At 35.9% G+C, this 20,033-nt stretch overlaps 1 protein-coding gene across 1 annotated transcript; it reads right to left on the bottom strand.

Annotated features, from left to right (window-relative positions):
• Nucleotides 1-1,649: 1,649 nt before the first annotated feature.
• On the bottom strand, nt 1,650-19,495 carry hspa4b (heat shock protein 4b). The gene is made up of 19 exons (XM_048176457.1): nt 19,207-19,495; nt 17,151-17,208; nt 16,901-17,041; nt 16,611-16,733; nt 14,730-14,829; nt 14,524-14,657; nt 14,196-14,440; nt 11,050-11,126; nt 10,808-10,959; nt 10,571-10,677; nt 9,403-9,536; nt 8,997-9,181; nt 8,778-8,870; nt 6,558-6,713; nt 6,346-6,471; nt 5,714-5,821; nt 2,548-2,667; nt 2,295-2,456; nt 1,650-2,140 (listed from the first exon to the last, which is right to left on the bottom strand). The coding sequence occupies exons 1-19, from the start codon at nt 19,311-19,313 to the stop codon at nt 1,943-1,945; spliced, it is 2,526 nt and encodes an 841-aa protein (XP_048032414.1). The 5' UTR covers nt 19,314-19,495; the 3' UTR covers nt 1,650-1,942.
• Nucleotides 19,496-20,033: the final 538 nt, after the last annotated feature.

Genomic DNA, 20,033 nt, shown 5'->3' with positions numbered 1-20,033 from the left:
CAACTCCGTCAGTATTTGTCAACTCCATTAGTATTTGTCAACTCCGTCAGTATTTGTCAACTCCGTCAGTATTATCTCTCAACTCCATTAGTATTTGTCAACTCCGTCAGTATTTGTCAACTCCGTCAGTATTATTTCTCAACTCCGTCAGTATTTGTCAACTCCATTAGTATTTGTCAACTCCGTCAGTATTTGTCAACTCTATTAGTATTGTCAACTCCGTCAGTATTTCTCAACTCCGTCAGTATTTGTCAACTCGATTAGTATTTGTCAACTCCGTCAGTATTTGTCAACTCCGTCAGTATTATTTCTCAACTCCATTAGTATTTGTCAACTCCGTCAGTATTATTTCTCAACTCCGTCAGTATTTGTCAACTCCATTAGTATTTGTCAACTCCGTCAGTATTTGTCAACTCCGTCAGTATTATTTCTCAACTCCATTAGTATTTGTCAACTCCGTCAGTATTTGTCAACTACGTCAGTATTTGTCAACTCCGTCAGTATTTGTCAACTACGTCAGTATTATCTCTCAACTCCATCAGTATTTGTCAACTCCGTCACTATTTGTCAACTACGTCAGTATTATCTCTCAACTCCGTCAGTATTTGTCAACTCCGTCAGTATTATTTCTCAACTCCGTCAGTATTTGTCAACTCCGTCAGTATTATTTCTCAACTCCGTCAGTATTTGTCAACTCCGTCAGTATTATTTCTCAACTCCGTCAGTATTTGTCAACTCCGTCAGTATTATTTCTCAACTCCATTAGTATTTGTCAACTCCGTCAGTATTTGTCAACAGTCAGTATTTATCAACTCCATTAGTATTTGTCAACTCCGTCAGTATTTGTCAACAGTCAGTATTTATCAACTCCATTAGTATTTGTCAACTCCGTCAGTATTATTTCTCAACTCCATTAGTATTTGTCAACTCCGTCAGTATTTGTCAACTCCATCAGTATTTGTCAGCAGTCAGTATTTATCAACTCCGTCAGTATTTGTCTACTCCGTCAGTATTATCTGTCAACAGTCAGTATTTGTCTGCTCCGTCAGTATTATCTGTCAACAGTCAGTATTTGTCTGCTCCGTCAGTATTTGTCAACACGGTCAGTATTATTTGTCAACTCCATCAGTATGTGTCAACACCGTCGGGTGAAGGTTTTTGTTCATTTTGAAAGAAATGTCTTATTCTTTTTTCAATTCATTGTGTTAAAATATTAAAACATCGGCTGAACTACATGATATGTCTGATTTACCTAATAACATTGGTTAAATACGTTTACAATTAACTGAATATTATTTCAACAGATTGTTAAAATTGTAATTTTTTTGGTGTGATTTTAATTTTTGCAGTCAAAAGAAGGTGAGGTGGGACAGACCAAAATCCCCATTTGCCCAATCTAAAAACTGGATCTGTGATTTGCAAATGCAAACATAGGGTGCCAAATGTAAAATAAAGCATTTTACCAAAATCTGACTATTTTTGAAACACTTGATTTTACATTTACCAGTTTTGGCTTATATGTTGAAGTTAACAAGTAGCATTTGTAAACTTATTCATAAACCAATAGTTGAAGCAAACTGCGCTACACAAAACAAACACATGCTTCTGCATTATGTTAAAGTAATTCTACAATATAAACGTGCACACACTTAATGTTTCAATTCATATTTATTGAAACAACAGTTGACAGAACCAGCATATAACAGAAACTCAATCATGGGCAAACAGAATGGTTCTCAATCAGAAGTCTTACAGCATTATGATTTATGTTTTTCATAATATAAAAGGACATGCAAATGTATTGTCTCATTGCCAGAGTCATCCCGCTGCGATGACAATGATTTAGCGTTAGCGGTCACTGGAAATATATAAGTTAACATTAACAAAAACATTATGTCACATAACATAACGTGTAATGTTAACATAACATTACACAGCGCGGTTAATCGAGGTCCATGTCAGGCTTGGCTTCTGTGGCGTCTGCACTGTCAGCAGCAGCTTTCTCTGTGCCGCTGGGCTGGGCTTCAGGGTTTTCCTGCGTATTGACCGGCCCGTTGGGTTCTGATGGGTTTTCTTCTTTTGGCAAGTCCACTTTGGGCTTGGGTTTGGTCACAATGGGATTGCAAGTGGAGAACAGCTCCTATGAAAAAAGAAAAAAAAAAGATTTAATACAAATGCATCATAATTGTGGCAGTAACCATAGCACTTCTTAATGCACCATAGTACTGAATGATATCTGAATGCTAACATACACATGTACTCTAGAAAGAAACGTCAATATAACTGTGACTGACCCGTGTTTTGGCCTGTATCTCTGACGTTTTCACCACAGGCTCCACGGCGAGACTCTGTTTACTCTGCTGGTTCATTTTACTGTTCATCCAGATCATGACATCGTTCACCATCCTGTCCACTTTCTGAATCTCTGCCTCATCCAGATGATCATACTGCTCTTCCTGCAATTCAAAAAGACACGTCAAGTCCATCGTGGACTAAACAAGTGCAAATTTGTACCTTTTTTGCGACATTTATCCAACACAACCTCACCTTGGTTTTGTAGGCCTCTACAATTTTCATGTATTGCTGCAACTGTCTGCCCAACTCTTCAAAAGCTTTGGGTCTCTCCTCAAATTCTGTGTACCTCTCTTGAATGGGTTGGCCGAGATTCTGCAAGAATGTTTTAATACATTAATAGGTTCTAAATATATAACAAGTATAATTCGCAGTATAATAAATCGAGTAGATGTACTTTGCACTTGGGCAATACAATTTGGTGCCTGAGTGTTGTTTGTTTGTGTTGTCTATATGCATTCATACTAGGGATGCTCGTAATTAACTGGTTAACCGACAGAGAATTTTGATCGATAAATACTATCAGTTAAATGTTTTAAAAGGGTAATTTTTAAAATGTTTGGCTGCATGGTTAAATATGCTACACATAAAATTGCATTTTTTAAGTGAAAAAAACCTCAGATAATTACGAAATGAGGTAAAATGCGGTAAATAAAGCTAAATGTTTACACATAATATAAACACAGCTATAGGCTATTTTAGTTCCCCTCACTCCAGAACAAATCCTTTAAAATTTAACGTTATTTAGAACAGAACAAGAATGAAAAAACATCAAGCTAAAATGAATTCATTTAAAGTGAAACAAACCGGTTTTGGATTCACGTAGCCTACCTCTCCCTTTCGGCACGAAACAAAATTGTATTTGGATGCTAAACTATTATTTAATATGCAAACAAGGCTTAATACTACATTTGCATTACAATATATATGTAAAACATCATCCTTTACATGTGCAAAAATGTGCTTTGCATAACACCACAATACTGAACGCCACAGATTGTACAGAAGACCATTTAAATTGAGCTATGTAACTTTGTTTGCTTATTTTGATTATGAACAGGCTTCAATGTCAAGTTAGCATTGCTAGAACTGATACGTTGTGTGTCTGCTCATTAGGCATCTGCACAATTACTTGAATTGTTTCCTTATAGAAGCATAAACAATTTAAAGGTGCCCTAGATTGTTTTTTTACAAGATGTAATATAAGTCTAAGGTGTCCCCTGAATGTGTCTGTGAAGTTTCAGCTCAAAATACCCCATAGATTTTTTTTTATTAATTTTTTTAGCTGCCTATTTTGGGGCATCATTAACTATGCACTGATTTTTTCAGCACGGCCCCTTTAAGAGATGCGCTCCATCTGCCACACGAGCTCTCGACTATAATACAGTGCATTTACAAAGTTCACACAGCTAATATAACCCTCAAATGGATCTTTACAAGATGTCCGTCATGCATGCTGTATGCATGCTTCGAATTATGTGAGTAAAGTATTTATTTTGATGGTTACGTTTGATTCTGAATGAGTTTGATGGTGCTCTGTGGCTAAAGCTAACATTACACACTGTTGGAGAGATTTATAAAGAATGAAGTTGTGTTTATGAATTATACAGACTGCAAGTGTTTAAAAATGAAAATAGCGACGGCTCTTGTCTCCGTGAATACAGTAAGAAACGATGGTAACTTTAACCACATTTAACAGTATATTAGCAACATGCTAACGAAACATTTAGAAAGACAATTTACAAATATCACTAAAAATATCATGATATCATGGATCATGTCAGTTATTATTGCTCCATCTGCCATTTTTCGCTGTTGTTCTTGCTTGCTTACCTAGTCTGATGATTCAGCTGTGCACAGATCCAGACGTTAATACTGCCTTTCCTTGTCTAATGCGTCAAATGGGCTGGCATTATGCAAATATTGGGGTCATACATATTAATGATCCCGACTGTTACGTAACAGTCGGTGTTATGTTGAGATCCGAGTGTTTTCCGGAAGTCTTTTAAACAAATGAGATTTACATAAGAAGGAGAAAACAATGGGGTTTGAAACTCAATGTGTGTCTATTCCATGTACTGAACTCTTGTTATTCAACTATGCCGAGGTAAATTCAATTTTTGATTCTAGGGCACCTTTAAAATACTTTGTCATTTATGGTAAAAAAGATAAGAGGAAAGGCCTTTGCACACCGAGTCCAAAATATTCGCATGCATTTTTTCGTATTCGTGATCGACCTTGCACACGGAGTCTGATGCGTATTAATGAATCTGTTGCGAAAAATTTCGCAAAACAATACAAAATGGAGTCTTGAAGCAGTGAGCATGATTTATTTGTCCTCTCTCTTCTTAAAAAGAGAAAAAGAAAGAGGAAATATTGTGTCCATCCAATCCTGAGATTGCATAGAGAGAAAGGAGAGTTCACCTCATAAAAGAGCTGTGTGATTATCCCGAGCGTTTCAAAGTTTACTTCAGGATGTTTGATGCTTTGCTACTGGCACAATCTGTCATTCAGTGCTGTAGACGACGTGGATCATCTGTCAGATGGCATTCGGGATTTTGCCGTTCGTGTACGGTGGCTCCGAATTGTCAAAACGTCTCTCAAAATGCGTGCCACGGATGTGAACAATGCAGAAAATCAAACCTGATCCTGATATTTTTATGATGGATGAAAGTTTCGGAGGCAGTGTGCAAACATGATTGACATAACGTGAGGTCGAATTTATTTTTTAACGTGAAAATTTTGCATGCAAATTTCGGACTCAGTGTGCAAAGACCTTAATACATCATTCAAAACTGTAAAGGTCTTTATTTGTGTAAACTCACAATAATAAAACATTGTGATTTTGGGATGCCGCTTTCTTAGTCTTCCTTCCCATGAACTTGTTTGTGGAGCGCGTCACAAAAACGAATAAACTCAGCATATACTAATTGTCGCAGCTTTAATAGTTAATCATTTTATACAATGCACTTATTGTGTACATGCATGTACTTGTATTTTAAAACTTGCATGTAATTACAGCTATAATTTCACTGTTAACCCTTCCCTTACTCCTTAACCCACCCTTAAAATTGAATTTAATTGAAAAAAGTGTGACCTTATATATAATTTTATTGTTTTTCTCTGTTCACTGCAGGTGTGTGATGTGACGATTGGCGAATCCTCATGTTTTTTTATGCTGCTATTTGCGCATTTAAAACAAATTTTCATATTGTTAATGCATCACAGACACTTATCCATTTAATTCAATTCTAATTTAACAATCTTCTTGGTTAACGAACGTTGGTTAACCCCCCAAATGAACACCCTAATTCATAAAAACTTACATCATAAATTAAAGATATCAAAAGACATTCAGTACCTTCAGTTCAACAAGTTTGTCGATGTATACTTGTTTAGACTGGTCTTCCCCATCCTCATACAGCCAGACCTCAGTGTCCTCGAGTTTTAATGAGAGAGCATCTCTGTCCTGGAGGAGAAAGCAGGGAAAATCAATGCATTTTTAAAACCTCCACAATCATAATAATAAACGTCTGTGATCTCCAAGTTATAATGATATAAAACATCAATATAGGGCAAAAATAATATCAGTAATTACTGGACAAGGATTTCAAAATGGTTTCATGCAGATATTCCACATATAATTTCTATATCCTAATTATTGTTAATGTAATTCATTTTTCCAGGAGCTCATTGCTTCTACCTTCAGTTAAACTGCTAACAGTGATTGTAAATTAACTGCCTAAATTATTACATTATTTGCTAACTGCATTCTTTAAATTGTGATGTTGACACGCATTCTCTGTAAAGCTGCTTTGAAACGAAATGTATCGTGAAAAGCGCTATACAAATAAATGTGAATTGAATTGAATTCAATATAAAGAGCAAATTTCATGAGTTTCATGAGATTTTTCAAACACAGTTCCCTGATATTTCCAACTCTTCCGACTATGGAATCCATGCATTTAGATTAAGTCATGTGACTGCTCTCACACTCTCATTGACGAACTTCTCGAATATCCCGTGCAGTTTGTCCCTCATCTCGTACACGTACTCCTCCACATTGTTCTTGGCGTCGTTGCGCTCCTTCTCAAGCTTGTCCTGCATGATCATCTTTCCCTGAGGAAAAGGAATTTCACAGTAGATTTAACTAAATGATGAAAACACGAACCTTAATCCAGTTTTCAGACATGAAGAAAGCATACCTCGCTCTCCACGAAGAGATTGAGCATGTCATTGGCTAACTGCCACTGTGGGTTGTTTTCAATGGGCAGCTCCAGGACCTTTGTTTTCACCTTGGGCTTTTTGGCTTGAGGAGGCTGATCCGATTTCTTCTCCTGTTTGCCTTCCTCTGGTGATGTCTGAACAAATCACAATTCATGGAGGAACTGTTATAAAGACCCGTTCACAACACCAACAACCATAGTTGTAGCATCCACAGCAGCGCACTATATAGTTGTGTTTATTTTAAGCGTCTGCTGCTTTAAATGCTTGAGCTCTTTAATGCAGGATGGATTCTGACTGGCTGTCAATCTTTTTATGGTTCATTAGCTGGAAAAAAATTGTTCTATCGACATTGTTTCTTATCTTTATAGTTGTGATGTGGACTCTGATATAGTTTTATATTTAGAACGACTCTTGGAACTATATCTTTACTGTCATCATTATAGTTATCATCCTTTGTGTGAACAGGCCTTTAGTTATGCGATGGGCGTCTGAATGGGAATCAGCTTGGTTATCCACAATATATGGGTCATTTAAAGGTAGGGTAGGCAATTTCGGAGAAGCCAGCAATAGCATGTTAGCTTTGAACGCATTAGATCCCACACTAATCCTGCACATAACATTACAATAATAATGAACGTAAACAGAGCACTTATTGTACCACCTGACTGCTGCAGATTCATTGATACATTGATAGTGTTGATATATAAGGAGGTATGGAAATGCATATGTTGACAGGCAGGCAGGACATCCTATCAGTGCATTCGGATCAAATATGAAATCCGTTTTATTTTTTCCCAAATTTAGTTTTGGGAAAATCCCCCCCCCCCGGATTCCATTTATTAAAATTTAATTAACTTTTAATAATGAAAAAAGCTTATCTAATTAATTGAATTAATAAACATGACCTTAATGTTATGAAGAGACGCAAAAACAAAACAAAAATAACTTTATTCAACAATCTCTTCTCTTCCCTGTCATTCTCCTTACACAGGTGAGCACAGTGAAGGCTTCCGTGTTTACGTCCAAATGCTGGCTCAGTATTGGCCAAAGCTCATCACATGATCAGCACGACGCATGCATGTGATGCTGACGCAGAACCTGGAAGTGCTGGATGTAAACAACGTGTGAGATGACACAGAAGAGAAGAGATTGTTGAATAAAGTCATTATTTTTGTTTTGTTTTTGCGCAAAAAAATTATTCTCGTCTCTTCATAACATTAAGGTTGAACCACTGTAGTCACATGACTGTTTTATCGATGTCTTTAGTACCTTTCTGGACCTTGAAAGTGTTGATTATATTGCTGTCTATGGACGAGTCAAATACCTCTCGGATTTCATCAAAAACATCTTAATTTGTGTTCTGAAGATGAATGAAGGTCTTACGGGGGTGGAACGTCATGAGGGAGAGTAATAAATGACATTATTTTCATTTTTGAGTTAACGAACTAAATTTTCTGGATTCCATTTATTACAATTTAATTAACTTTTAATAATGAAAAAAAAAAAACAATTTTTTAAAAAAATCAAAATTGATGAAGGCATAAAATGTTAATTTAATGTATCTTTTAATCATATGACATTACACTTTTTTTGTCAAACAAAGTGCTGCACAACAGAACTTTACTGTTAAAATTAAAACATAAAAGAAATATTCCTTATTAATATTGTTGTTATTAGTGTTAGTATTATTATTCCATTGAGTCGTAGCTAAATTCTACTGTACAACAGTAATAATTGTGTCACAATTTCTTCTAGTTAAACCAAACTTTTATTTTGACAGGTTGCCGTGAAGACCTTTGAGTTTCTGCATGTTTATGATATGACCATAGTTTTTCTCAAATGAAACGGTAAAATGCTCATGAAGTGACTCTGGAGATGAGTTCACCGCGTGCTTCAGTGTGTGTGTGTGTGTGTGTGTGTGTGTGGTATATGAAACCGCGCATCTGCGCCATTCATTCACACAGAAGATGCAGGATTCTTTTTGTGGTTTAATATTCAGACACTAGTCTATACTGACCAACTTTTTATTTATTCATCAAAAATTGGACAAATTCCATGACATTCCGCATTATACAGTAAATTCTGTTTTTATGACTGGATTCCATGATCCCGTCCGCGTTTTCTGCATTGTAGAAAGTGTCTATAAAACAAATTGCCTACCCTACCTTTAAATGATGCTATCGTCAGATCCCATTTACCTCCATTTCCTCTGTTCCAGCTTTTTTCTCTCCATCTTCCTGTTCTCCATTTCCCGGATTCTTCTGTTCTTCTTGATCAACCTGCATTTTATTCTGTGAATGATTAAAAACACATGATGGTAACTTTACCTATGAATGCACCAACAACATGGAGTAATGGAGATGATGAGGGTGTGAAAGCAGATGTGCGAGAGGGCATGTGACATCCTGAAGCAATACCTCGTTTTCTTTTTCTGTGCTCTGCTCTGTGTCCATGCTCTCCTCTTCCTCCTCAGATTTCTGCACCTCCACTAGCGAGGCACTGGACACACTGAAGATTCCATGGATATTCACTCGCACCTTCACCTTAACCTTTGAACTCTCGCCTGAGGCCTGGGGAACCACCTTCTGGATAACATACTGGCCTGCATGACAGATTTAGTGTACATATTTACTTACAGACTGCAAGTTTTGAAAGATTGCACAGTAAATGTGAGCAATAGAAAGAACTGAGAAACAAATACATGCATTTAGTTTCTATAGTAACAGAATTATTTAGTTGTTTTTCTCCTGTTTACTTAATTCAGGTCATTGTGTCACTCTGTAAGATGACACAAGGGCACAAAAACTTGGCAAGTGTGCGTACCTATTGTGGGATCTGGATAAGGGAGCTCTTTAGGGGAGTTGTAATACGCTTCCAAGGAGAACGGCTCTCTCCGGTAAAATGTCAACACTTTGGAGAAAGGTGCTGCATGGTTCTTTTGGAACACCTCACAGTCGCTGAAATAGTTAAAACAGTTAAAAGCATAAGTAAATAAAATCATGCATTAGTATCAAGTAGGCCTGGGATATTTATTTGACGGTATGCCTTCATCGATAACGATAGAAAAAATGTTTGATAACTCTCGATATAGTTTCACTTAAATGCATTAAAATGTAAACAGACATGAAGTTCGGTTGCATGAACAACTCTCAAGCTCGCTCCATCCCTGGATCACAAACAGACGCGCTGCGAGTGACACGCAAACGAGCTGCTGTGGAGTTCAGTTGCGCAAACGTGTTTTCAGTCACACAGTATGTTTATTTCAGTGTTAGAAATATTCAAATTATCACAGATGAACTGAGATAAAAGTTTATAGTTCAGATATAAATAGTAATGTCTATGTTATCAATCAAAAAATAAAGAAAGAAACTTGGCACTGAAAATGATGCATTTATCGATTACATTGTTTCACCACCAGGTGGCGATAAGTGAGTGTTAAAAAATGTATTTGAATCTTCATTCAACAGATTCTTTCAAATACACTGATTCATCCAGTTTATGAGTGAGTCACTGAATCATACACAGATTTTTAAAAAATAATTAATTCAAATGAATTCAAAATTTTAAAATAGACTGCAGCAATTAATATTTTGTCAGAACCTCTAGTAAATTACATGTTATTTTGTTTAGTTATCATTCAAAATCATGTTCTCAGTTTGAAACAAACAAAAAAAGTGTTTCTCAATTTATCCAGAATTGTGCAGCTCTAAGTTTCTTTAACACTTTATTTAATCTTCATATAAAATATAAGAAAGATTTGTTCACATTTTACTTAATTTTGTTTTAAAATTATTTGTTGTTTGCCTTAATTAAAAATGCATTGGTTAAATGCACTTTTTTTTTTGTACTGGCCTTTTTTCTTTTTAAAGTTATTAAAAAAAATGTGAATACGAATTATTATATCGTGACATTTTTTTTTTAGCTGTATCGCCCAGCCCTAGTATCAAGCGCAAACTCGATCTCAATCTCTGAATGTCACAGCTGCTTGTACCTGACTCCATCTTCAGCAGCAGAATTCCATTTCAGAGAGATGGGAAATGGAACCACATCCGTTATGGAGATCTCACGGACTTTAAAGGCAGGGGAGAGGATAGCGCACTGTGAAATCAGGAAACAGAGCCAATGAGGGACGGAAAAAAAACACTAAAAGGTCACAACTGCAATCAAAAGCAGTCTTGTTGAACAGCTTCAAGTCAGCAGAAGAACCACAATGTGACGCATGACTGACCTGGAGGGCGCATCCTCTGGCCACGGCCTCATCTGCGTTCAGCGTCGTGCTGATCTCCTTCCCGAAGAACTTGCTGATTCTTTCTTTGACGGCCGGCATTCTGGAAGCACCGCCCACTATTTCTACAGCATGGATGTCATCTTTTTTCAGATCTGCACAGAAAGAGGTGACAGACGGACATGTGAACGAATGATTTCTGTGACACGCACTGTTATCATTGAAGAACAAGGGTCATTACTTACGAGCTTGCTCCAATAAACTGCGCAAGGGAGGTTCCACTCGGGCTAAAATATCAGCACACATCTCTTCCATCTGAGCCCTGCCACAGGAGCAAAACATTAGATGAACTCAGAATGATCTCCGATAAGGTCCTTTAATTGTGCTTGACAGGAATTAATGCATCACACAGTGTGTGAATGTAAAGGAAGAGTTCATTTTAACTGGTTCCAAACACTCAAATCTCATTTGCATGCTATTGGATTTTGACTCGAGACTAAATATGCAAATGAGATGGACAAATATCAAGGATAGTTCACACAAAAATTCAAATTATGTTCTCATTCCAAGCCAACAAGACTTTATTCATCTTTCAAACACTAATGAAGGTATTTTTATAGATACCTCAGTTCCTCTACTGAAAGTCCTTTACAACTTAAAAAAGTTCATTAAAACATCCAAGAAACAATCACTTTATATGTTGAATAGATTTAATGTAGGCTTTTATTCACATATAAATATCGATCAATGCAAATATCATCAAGTGTGGTAAACTGAAGTGCAAACATGCTCACTCCAAAACACTTGGATTATGTTTACAATGTCTTTATGAAGCGTCACAGTTTTTCAATGCAAGGGCCAGGAATTTCTCGTTAAAAATATCTTCATCTGTGTTTCGAGGATGAACAAAAGTCTTATGGTTTTGGAACGACATAATTAATGACAGAATCCTCATCTTTGGGTGAATTATCCTCTCAAGACTTTTAATAAAGGACACAAATCATGTGGGCTACTTTTAATTTTATAATCCTTTTTGTACCCTGACAGCCCAGTGATCCCTTTGACTTGACTTAAAGGGTTAGTTACCCCCAAAATGAAAATTATCCCATGATTTACTCACCATCAAGCCATCCTAAGTGTCTAAGTGACTATCTTCTTTCAGTCAAACGCAATCGGAGTTATATTAAAAAATATCCTGGCTCTTCCAAGCTTTATAATGGGAGTAAATGGTGTCCAAAAAAGCATTTGCATCCATCATATAAGTAATCCATACAACTCCAGGGGGTTAAAGGGTTAGTTCACCCAAAAATGAAAATAATGTCATTAATGACTCGCCCTCATGACGTTCCACACCGGTAAGACCTCCGTTCATCTTCGGAACACAGTTTAAGATATTTTAGATTTAGTCCGAGAGCTTTCTGTCCCTCCATTGAAAATGTAAATTGGGAGTCTTACTGATGAATTAATTATTAATTATTAAATTTAATTGCTGTTGTAATTGCTGAACTGAAATGCTGATGATAATACTAGAGGGTATTGTTTTTATGAAATTTGTGTATGTTAGATTTTTTTTTTTATTTAGAGAAATCGTTTATCTAGTGACCTGCCCAAGGACTACAGATGGAAATTAGCTATTAGCTAAATCTGGTACAGAGCATCTTCTCTCTACTCGAGATTAATGTTTTTCTGTGCATTGTCCTTGATAAATAAATTAAATAAATAAATAAATAAATGTATGTACGGTATACTGTCCATGTCCAGAAAGGTAATAAAAACATCATCAAAGTAGTCCATGTGACATCAGTGGGTTAGTTAGAATTTGTTGAAGCATCGAAAATACATTTTGGTCCAAAAATAACAAAAACTACAACTTTATTCAGCATTGTCTTCTCTTCCGGAATCCTTTCCACTGAATTGATTCCATTGAATTGATTCCATTGAACTGATTCCATTGAAGTGATTCCATTGAAGTGATTCCATTGAACTTATTCCATTGAACTGATTCCATTGAATCTTTTCATCTGTCGGTGTTGGTAATGCACTTTTACGTCGCCGTGATTGTTTTTGGTGATTAGGACATCTGCGACATGCACACTTACGCACCATTTTAAAAAATATAGCAATACCAAAATACAAACAATGTAGAATAGCTTGAATACAGCGTGCGTCTCCCTCAGACTGTAAACGAAGCTCGGGCGCACCGGATAACACGTCAGCAGCGTCACTGTGGAGTCGTGAACCACACTCCGGAGCAGAAGGGGGCGGTAATGCACCAATAAGCTGGATGCCAACCGCCGTAAAACAGGAAAGAAGAAGTAGAAGAAGAAGCGGAGTCGTGAACGTGAATTGACAACAGACCCGGAAGAGAATACAATGCTGAATAAAGTCGTAGTTTTTGTTATTTTTGGACCAAAATGTATTTTCGATGCTTCAAAATGTTGCGGATGTCCTAATCGCCAAAAACAACCACGGCGATAGATGAAAGGATTCAATGGATTCAATTCAATTGAATCAATTCAATGGAAAGGATTCCGGAAGAGAAGACAATGCTGAATAAAGTCGTAGTTTTTGTTATTTTTGGACCAAAATGTATTTTCGATGCTTCTAAAACTTCTAACTGACCCTCTGATGTCACTTGGACTACTTTGATGATGTTTTTATTACCTTTCTGGACATGGACAGTATACCGTACATACATTTTCAATGGAGGGACAGAAAGCTCTCGGACTAAATCTAAAATATCTTAAACTGTGCTCCGAAGATGAACGGAGGTCTTACGGGTTTGGAACGACATGAGGGTGAGTCATTAATGACATAATTTTCATTTTTGGGTGAACTAACCCTTTAATAAAGACCCTCTGAAGTTATGTGATGCGTTTGTGTCAGAAAAATATCCATATTTTTACCTTTATAGACTATAATCACTAGCTTCCAGTAACATGCATCCACGCGTTTACGAAAGAGTCGAGTTCCGGCGTATGACGGAGGATGTAGGAGTAGCATAAGCTTAGGTGAGAGTAGACGTAAAAAAGTTATAAACATGGATATTTTTCTTACACAAATGCTTCGCTTCACTTCGCTTCAGAAGGCCCCCTGGAGCCGTATGGATTATTTTTATAAATGGATGCACTTTTTTGGACTTCAAAAATCTTGAGCCCCATTCACTCCCATTATAAAGCTTGGAAGATCCAGGATATATTTTTTTAATATAACTCTAATTGTGTTTGACTGAAAGAAGAAAGTCATATACACTTAGGATGGTGAGTAAATCACAATTTTTGTGTGAACTATGCCTTTAAGAAAAAGAGCAGCTTGAAAACGACATGAAGGTGTGTAAATGACAGGATTTTCGTGATTTTACAAGCGCACACTTCATTAAATGACCCTGTACCTGTTGAGTTTGCTTGAGACATCAATGTCGTTCATGAAACACTCGATGTTCAGTGGCAGGTCCGAGGAGTTGGCACTCATCAGCTTCTTGAGCTTTTCACATTCCTGGTAGAGTCGCACCAGAGCTCTGGGCTTGGTCTTCACATCCAGCTTGTACTTCACTGCAAACTCCTCACAGAAATGTTTGACCAGCTTCTCATCAAAGTATTTTCCTCCCATTTCAGCGTCAAAGGCTGTAGCAAGAATCTGTACGGGCAGAAAAAAAATCTGTCTATATTTCCACATACCAGTCAGGATCACATTTCAAGGGTATGAATATTGGTACGCACCTTAAGCTTGCCTTTATTAAAGGCACACACAGAGACCTGGTAGCCTGAATGGCCAATATCCACAAACACCACCGTCTTTGGCTTTTCCTCGGGAGCTGGAAGATCCTGCTTGTAGATCCCATATGCCAGAGCCACTGCGTGGAAAAACAGCAGATGTTAGAGAGGAAAACTGGTGTGAACGGTGCATTAAATGATGAATAACTCACCTGCAGTGGTTTCATTCATGAGTCTCAGACAGTTGAGTCCTGCAATCTGAGCCGCATCGATGACGGATCTCCTCTCAGCATCGGTGTAGAAGCAGGGCACCTAAAAGCAGGGATTTTAAACAGCATTCACTTAGGAAAGTGACATCAGATTATTCACAGTCTCTAAGGCCCTGTTTACACCTGGTATTAAGATGTGTTTTGGTTGATCAGATCACAAGCGGACGACACTAAATACAGGTGTAAAACATTTTGACCACTTCCAGAGGTAGTCGAATATGATTTTCTAAAAAAAATAAATAAATATGTATATACTTTTTAACCACAAATGCTCGTCTTGCACTGCTCTGCGGCACACATTTTCTCCTCCAACTTCAAAATCGTCTGACATCGTTGTTTTACCTTTTATTGTAAAGGGTGTTTGACTTAGTCTTTGAACGTTCACTATTAGGGCTGGGTAAAAAAATATTGATTTCTCGATTTTAATCGATTCTCATTTTTATGAACCGATATCGATTCTTAAATCCCAAGAATCGATTAGAATAGTCTGTTTTCAGTTGATGAATGAGCAGAATATGTAGCGCCTCCCATCCAATAAATCACAATAATCTGTTACTTTTGATATGAAGCAAAGTCTCAGATTTCAAATGACGTCCATCTTATTATGAGATTCAAAAAATAAATACCGTTTTGGCGCTGTTTAATGTGGCGTGACGGATCGCTTTAGCGCGTCAGTTAAAGAGAAGCATGTGATCATCCTCTCCTCCGCTTTAATACCAGTTACAGCGAAATAAACATGCATGAACATCTGAAGGTATGTTAAAATATACAGTACAACTTACTGAAATCCGTATCATGTCTCGTGTAATCGCTCAATCAGTGCTTCAACCTCGTAAAGACGTCAATAAAACAGCTTCAATGTCACGTGACGTCACATTTACATCAGAAAAACATATTCAGTGACCATAAACTCATTAGTCAGATAGAAAAGTGAACTCTAGAAAGATAAATATAGCTATGCACTGTTATATATTCATTATAATATTTAATGTTCTTCAATATTTAATGCATGTTTGAATAAATCAGCCACGATTTAAATGTTTATATTTCAAAAAAATGAATTGGAGTAGAAATATGATTATGTAATTCTAAACTTTATTTATAATAAAAACATCATTGAGTGTAATTTAAGTGTTTGTATAGAAATAAGTTAATTTAACCTTCAATATTATTATAGTAGTACCAGCTGACTCCCATGTGTAGTTTACAGCATTAGTTGAGAGATTTTTTTCCTCTAGAAAATTTGCCATGTGCTGAAACTGAAATACTACATCCAAAATAATCAATATCGAATTGAAAGCATGTGAATAGTAATTGAATCGAATCATGAAAATTGTGTCAATTCCGCCTACATCAAGTGTGACCTTTCCAACATGACTACATAATGCGTGGCAGAGCAGTGCAAGATGAGCATTTGTGGTTAAAAAGTACATAATTTTTAATTTTCTTCCAGAAAATGTCAGATGGTTTCTCTAGATAAGACTCTTATTCCTCGTCTGGGATCATGTAGAGCTCTTTGAAGCTGCACTGAAACTGACATTTGAACCTTCAACCTGTTGAACCCCAGTGAAGTCCACTATATGGAGAAAAATCCTGGAATGTTTTCCTCAAAAACCTTCATTTCTTTTCAACTGAAGAAAGAAACATCTTCGATGACATGAGGGCGAGTAAATGATCAGGAAATTTTAATTCTGATGTGAACTAATCCTTTAAACGACATATGTGATGCACACAACCACAGCTCCTGTAACATAACGCCACATTTAGAAGAAACTAACCCAAACGTTGTTAGTAAACTAGCTTCTTTTTAATGTTTAAACTCACAGAGATGACACAGTCTGCAACAGGTTTCTTGAGGGCACTCTCCGCAGTCTCCTTGAGTTTGGTGAGGAGCATCGCGGTGACCTGTTCAATGCTGAACACCTTCTCCTCCTCCATGTACATCACCTACAGCACCATCAGAGAATATATGACTGCTAAAGGACAGAAACGGCTCACAAACATTCACAACAGATTTACAAGAAGGCTCTGCTGCCAAAACCAGACAATGCTGGCACAGTCATCTCACATCATGCCATGGCAACTGAAATTCGGTTTGCTCGATTATGTTCTACCTTTATGCCCGTCGTGCCCGATGGCATCTGTGCCAGGTCATAAACGAGACTGGACTTCATGTTCTGGACAAATGGATCTGAGAACGCCCGACCATGGAAACGCTTGAATCCTTGGACAGTGTTTTTGCAGTTGGTGACCATCTGTGTTTCAAATGAGAAGAAAAATCATGCTTGATTACAAATATCAAGACTGTATGAATATATAAAGTATACATAATTAAATCCTGTCTTTTAAGAATACGTCACACACCTGGCTTTTTGCTGCAGCTCCAATAGATCGATTTCGTGGTCCAAAAGACACACATGCTCTGTAAAGACAAACATTATGACAAATCAATCATGATCAGATGTGTACAATGTTTTTGAATGAAGTCTCTTATGCTCATCAAGCCTGCATTATTTGATTAAAAATATATATATTGTGAAATATTATTGCAATTTAAAATAATGGTTTTCTATTTGAATGCATTTTAAAATATTATTTGTTCCTGTGATCAAAGCTGAATTTTCAGCATCATTACTCCAGTGTCACACGATCCTTCAGAAATCATTCTGATATGCTGATTTATTATCAATGTTGGAAATGTTTTTTTTTATAACGTGATCCTTTTTTTCAGGATTCATTGATGAATAAAAAGTTAAAATGAACAACATTTATTTAAAATAGAAATATTTTCTAACAATATAACTCTTTACTATGATTTTTTTTTTAACAATTAAACACATCCTTGCTGAATAAAAGTATTAATTTCTTTCAAATTTGACCTCAAACTGTTCTTTTTTAAACTTTATATTCATCAATGAATCCTGAAAAAGTATCACAGCTTATAAAAGTCATAAAAAAATATTAAGTAGCACAACATTGATAATAAATCATCATATCAGAATGATTTCTGAAGGATCATGTGACACTGAAGACTGGAGTAATGATGCTGAAAATTCAGCTTTGCATCACAAGAATAAATTACATTTTAAAATACATTAAAAATAGTAACGTGTCCACATTTTTGACCGGTACTGTATATACACTACCATTCAAAAGTTTGGACACATTACTATCTTTTAATGTTTTTGAACAAAGTCTCTTCTGCTCATCATGCCTGCATTAATTTGATTAAAAATACAGTAATATTTTGAAATATTATTACAATTTAAACGAATTGTTTTTTATGTGGATATATGTTAAAATATAATTTATTTCTGTGATCAAAGCTGAATTTTCAGCATCATTACTCCAGTCTTCAGTGTCACATGATCCTTCAAAAATCATTCTAATATTATGATTTATTATTAATGTTGTGCTGCTTAATATTTTTTTGTGATATTTTATAAGCTGTGATACTTTTTTCAGGATTCACTGATGAATAAAAGGTTAAAAAGAACAGCATTTATTCAAAATAGAAATATTTTTTAACAATATTACTATCACTTTTTATCAATTTAACACATCCGTGTTGAATAAAAGTATTAATTTCTTCCCCCCCCAAAAAAAAAATAGTGACCCCAAACTTTTGAACAGTAGTGTATATTGTTAAATAAATGCTGATATATTTTTTAAAACTTTTTATTCATCAAAGAATCCTGAAACAAAGTATCACATTATAAAAAATATTAAGCAGCACAACATTGATAATAAATCATCATATTAGAATGATTTTTGAAGGATCATGTGACACTGAAGACTGGAGTAATGATGCTGAAAATTCAGCTTTGATCACAGGAATAAATTACATTTTAAAGTATATTAAAATAGAAAACCATTATTTTAAATTGTAATATTTTAATTTTTTTTCTGTATTTTTAATCAAATAAATGCAGTCTTGATGAGCAGAAGAGACTTCTTTAAAAAAAAAAAAATTATGTTATGTCCAAACTTTTGACTGACTGACTGAATATATATATATATATATATATATATATATATATATATATATATATATATATATATATATATATATGTTTACAAATAACACACTTATTTTAAACAAAAGAAATAAAAAAACATTTTGATCTGAATATAACCTGACGAAGATGGAAAAAAATGTAAAAAAATAAATAGTTTTAGTGCTGTTCCTCAAAATCTACTCCACTAAGAAAGTACCATGGTTTAAAAACTATATAGTATGGTAATATTAATACCACAGTATTTAAATATTGCAATCACGCAGCACTGTATCATCTCCTGTCAGTCCTGTGTCGGTCACAGAGAGCCTCTAACACTGTCACACCTCTGTTAAAGGCTGTCCTGCTCTCTACAGTGTACATAAGTGTGCTCTAGTCTAGAGGAGTAAATAAAGCAGACTCACGGCGTGCATCGGTCGCTGTATTCATTGGCCACAGTCTCGATTCCTCCGGCTCGAGCTACCGCTACATAGCAGTTCAGAAAACCCACGTCAAACCCCACTACTGACATCTTCAAACAGCGGGATTACTCAAACACTATAAGCCCGGACCCAAATGTGGACTGGATGATCGATCTGTAAAATGTGAGGAGTAAATAAGACGGTTTTAATTCATTATTCTACCGTCACTTCTTGGAGGAATGAGGCTGCGGATGATAAACGCCGCTCACGAGAAGACAGGACCACTTCCGGTTCAAGGCGGAGCTAAAAGGTCCAACACAAAGGGTTTCAGATTTTTTAGTTGTACTTCTGTGTGTGTGAACTGTACATTTAGTGATTCATTGGAAATTCGTTTAAATATATATCTATATTTACATATTTAGTATATAGCTCTGAACTGTAAATTATTTTTTTTAAGCACTAAGCTAATATTTTTGTTTCTTTAAGAGTTTTAATAACTTTTAAAGTCATACATATTACATTATTTGTTATCAAGTTAGACTGATTAACCCTTGGATAACTGCTAGTTAGTTGGTCATACTAGATCTTAACCCATTTTAGCCCACCGGCAACTATAGTTGCCGCAGTGTATGGTTGTAATTTTCCTTTTGTAAGTTTTTTTTTTTTTAGATGTTTTCCATGTTTTATGTCTCAGTGACATACAAGAAAACAACTGGTGGGTAAATGACTTGTTAGTAGATTATATATATATATATATATATATCTATCATGGGGAAATGGGGTATACTGTGTTTAATGGGTTAATAAATCAAGGTTATTGGTCTTGTTTA

Source organism: Megalobrama amblycephala, linkage group LG23 (genome assembly GCF_018812025.1).
Source record: "Megalobrama amblycephala isolate DHTTF-2021 linkage group LG23, ASM1881202v1, whole genome shotgun sequence".
NCBI lineage: Eukaryota > Metazoa > Chordata > Actinopteri > Cypriniformes > Xenocyprididae > Megalobrama > Megalobrama amblycephala.
The sequence above is the reverse complement of the archived record's forward strand: the minus strand, read 5'-3'. Positions and strand labels throughout refer to the sequence as shown.

Coding starts and splice junctions, on each gene's coding strand:
- hspa4b (XM_048176457.1), bottom strand. CDS start 19,313: ATGTCAGTAGTGGGGTTTGACGTGGGTTTTCTGAACTGCTATGTAGCG. Junction 10,678..10,807: donor CCAGAGGATGCGCCCTCCAG/GTCAGTCATGCG, acceptor CTGATTTCACAG/TGCGCTATCCTCTCCCCTGC. Junction 2,457..2,547: donor TAGAGGCCTACAAAACCAAG/GTGAGGTTGTGT, acceptor TTTGAATTGCAG/GAAGAGCAGTATGATCATCT.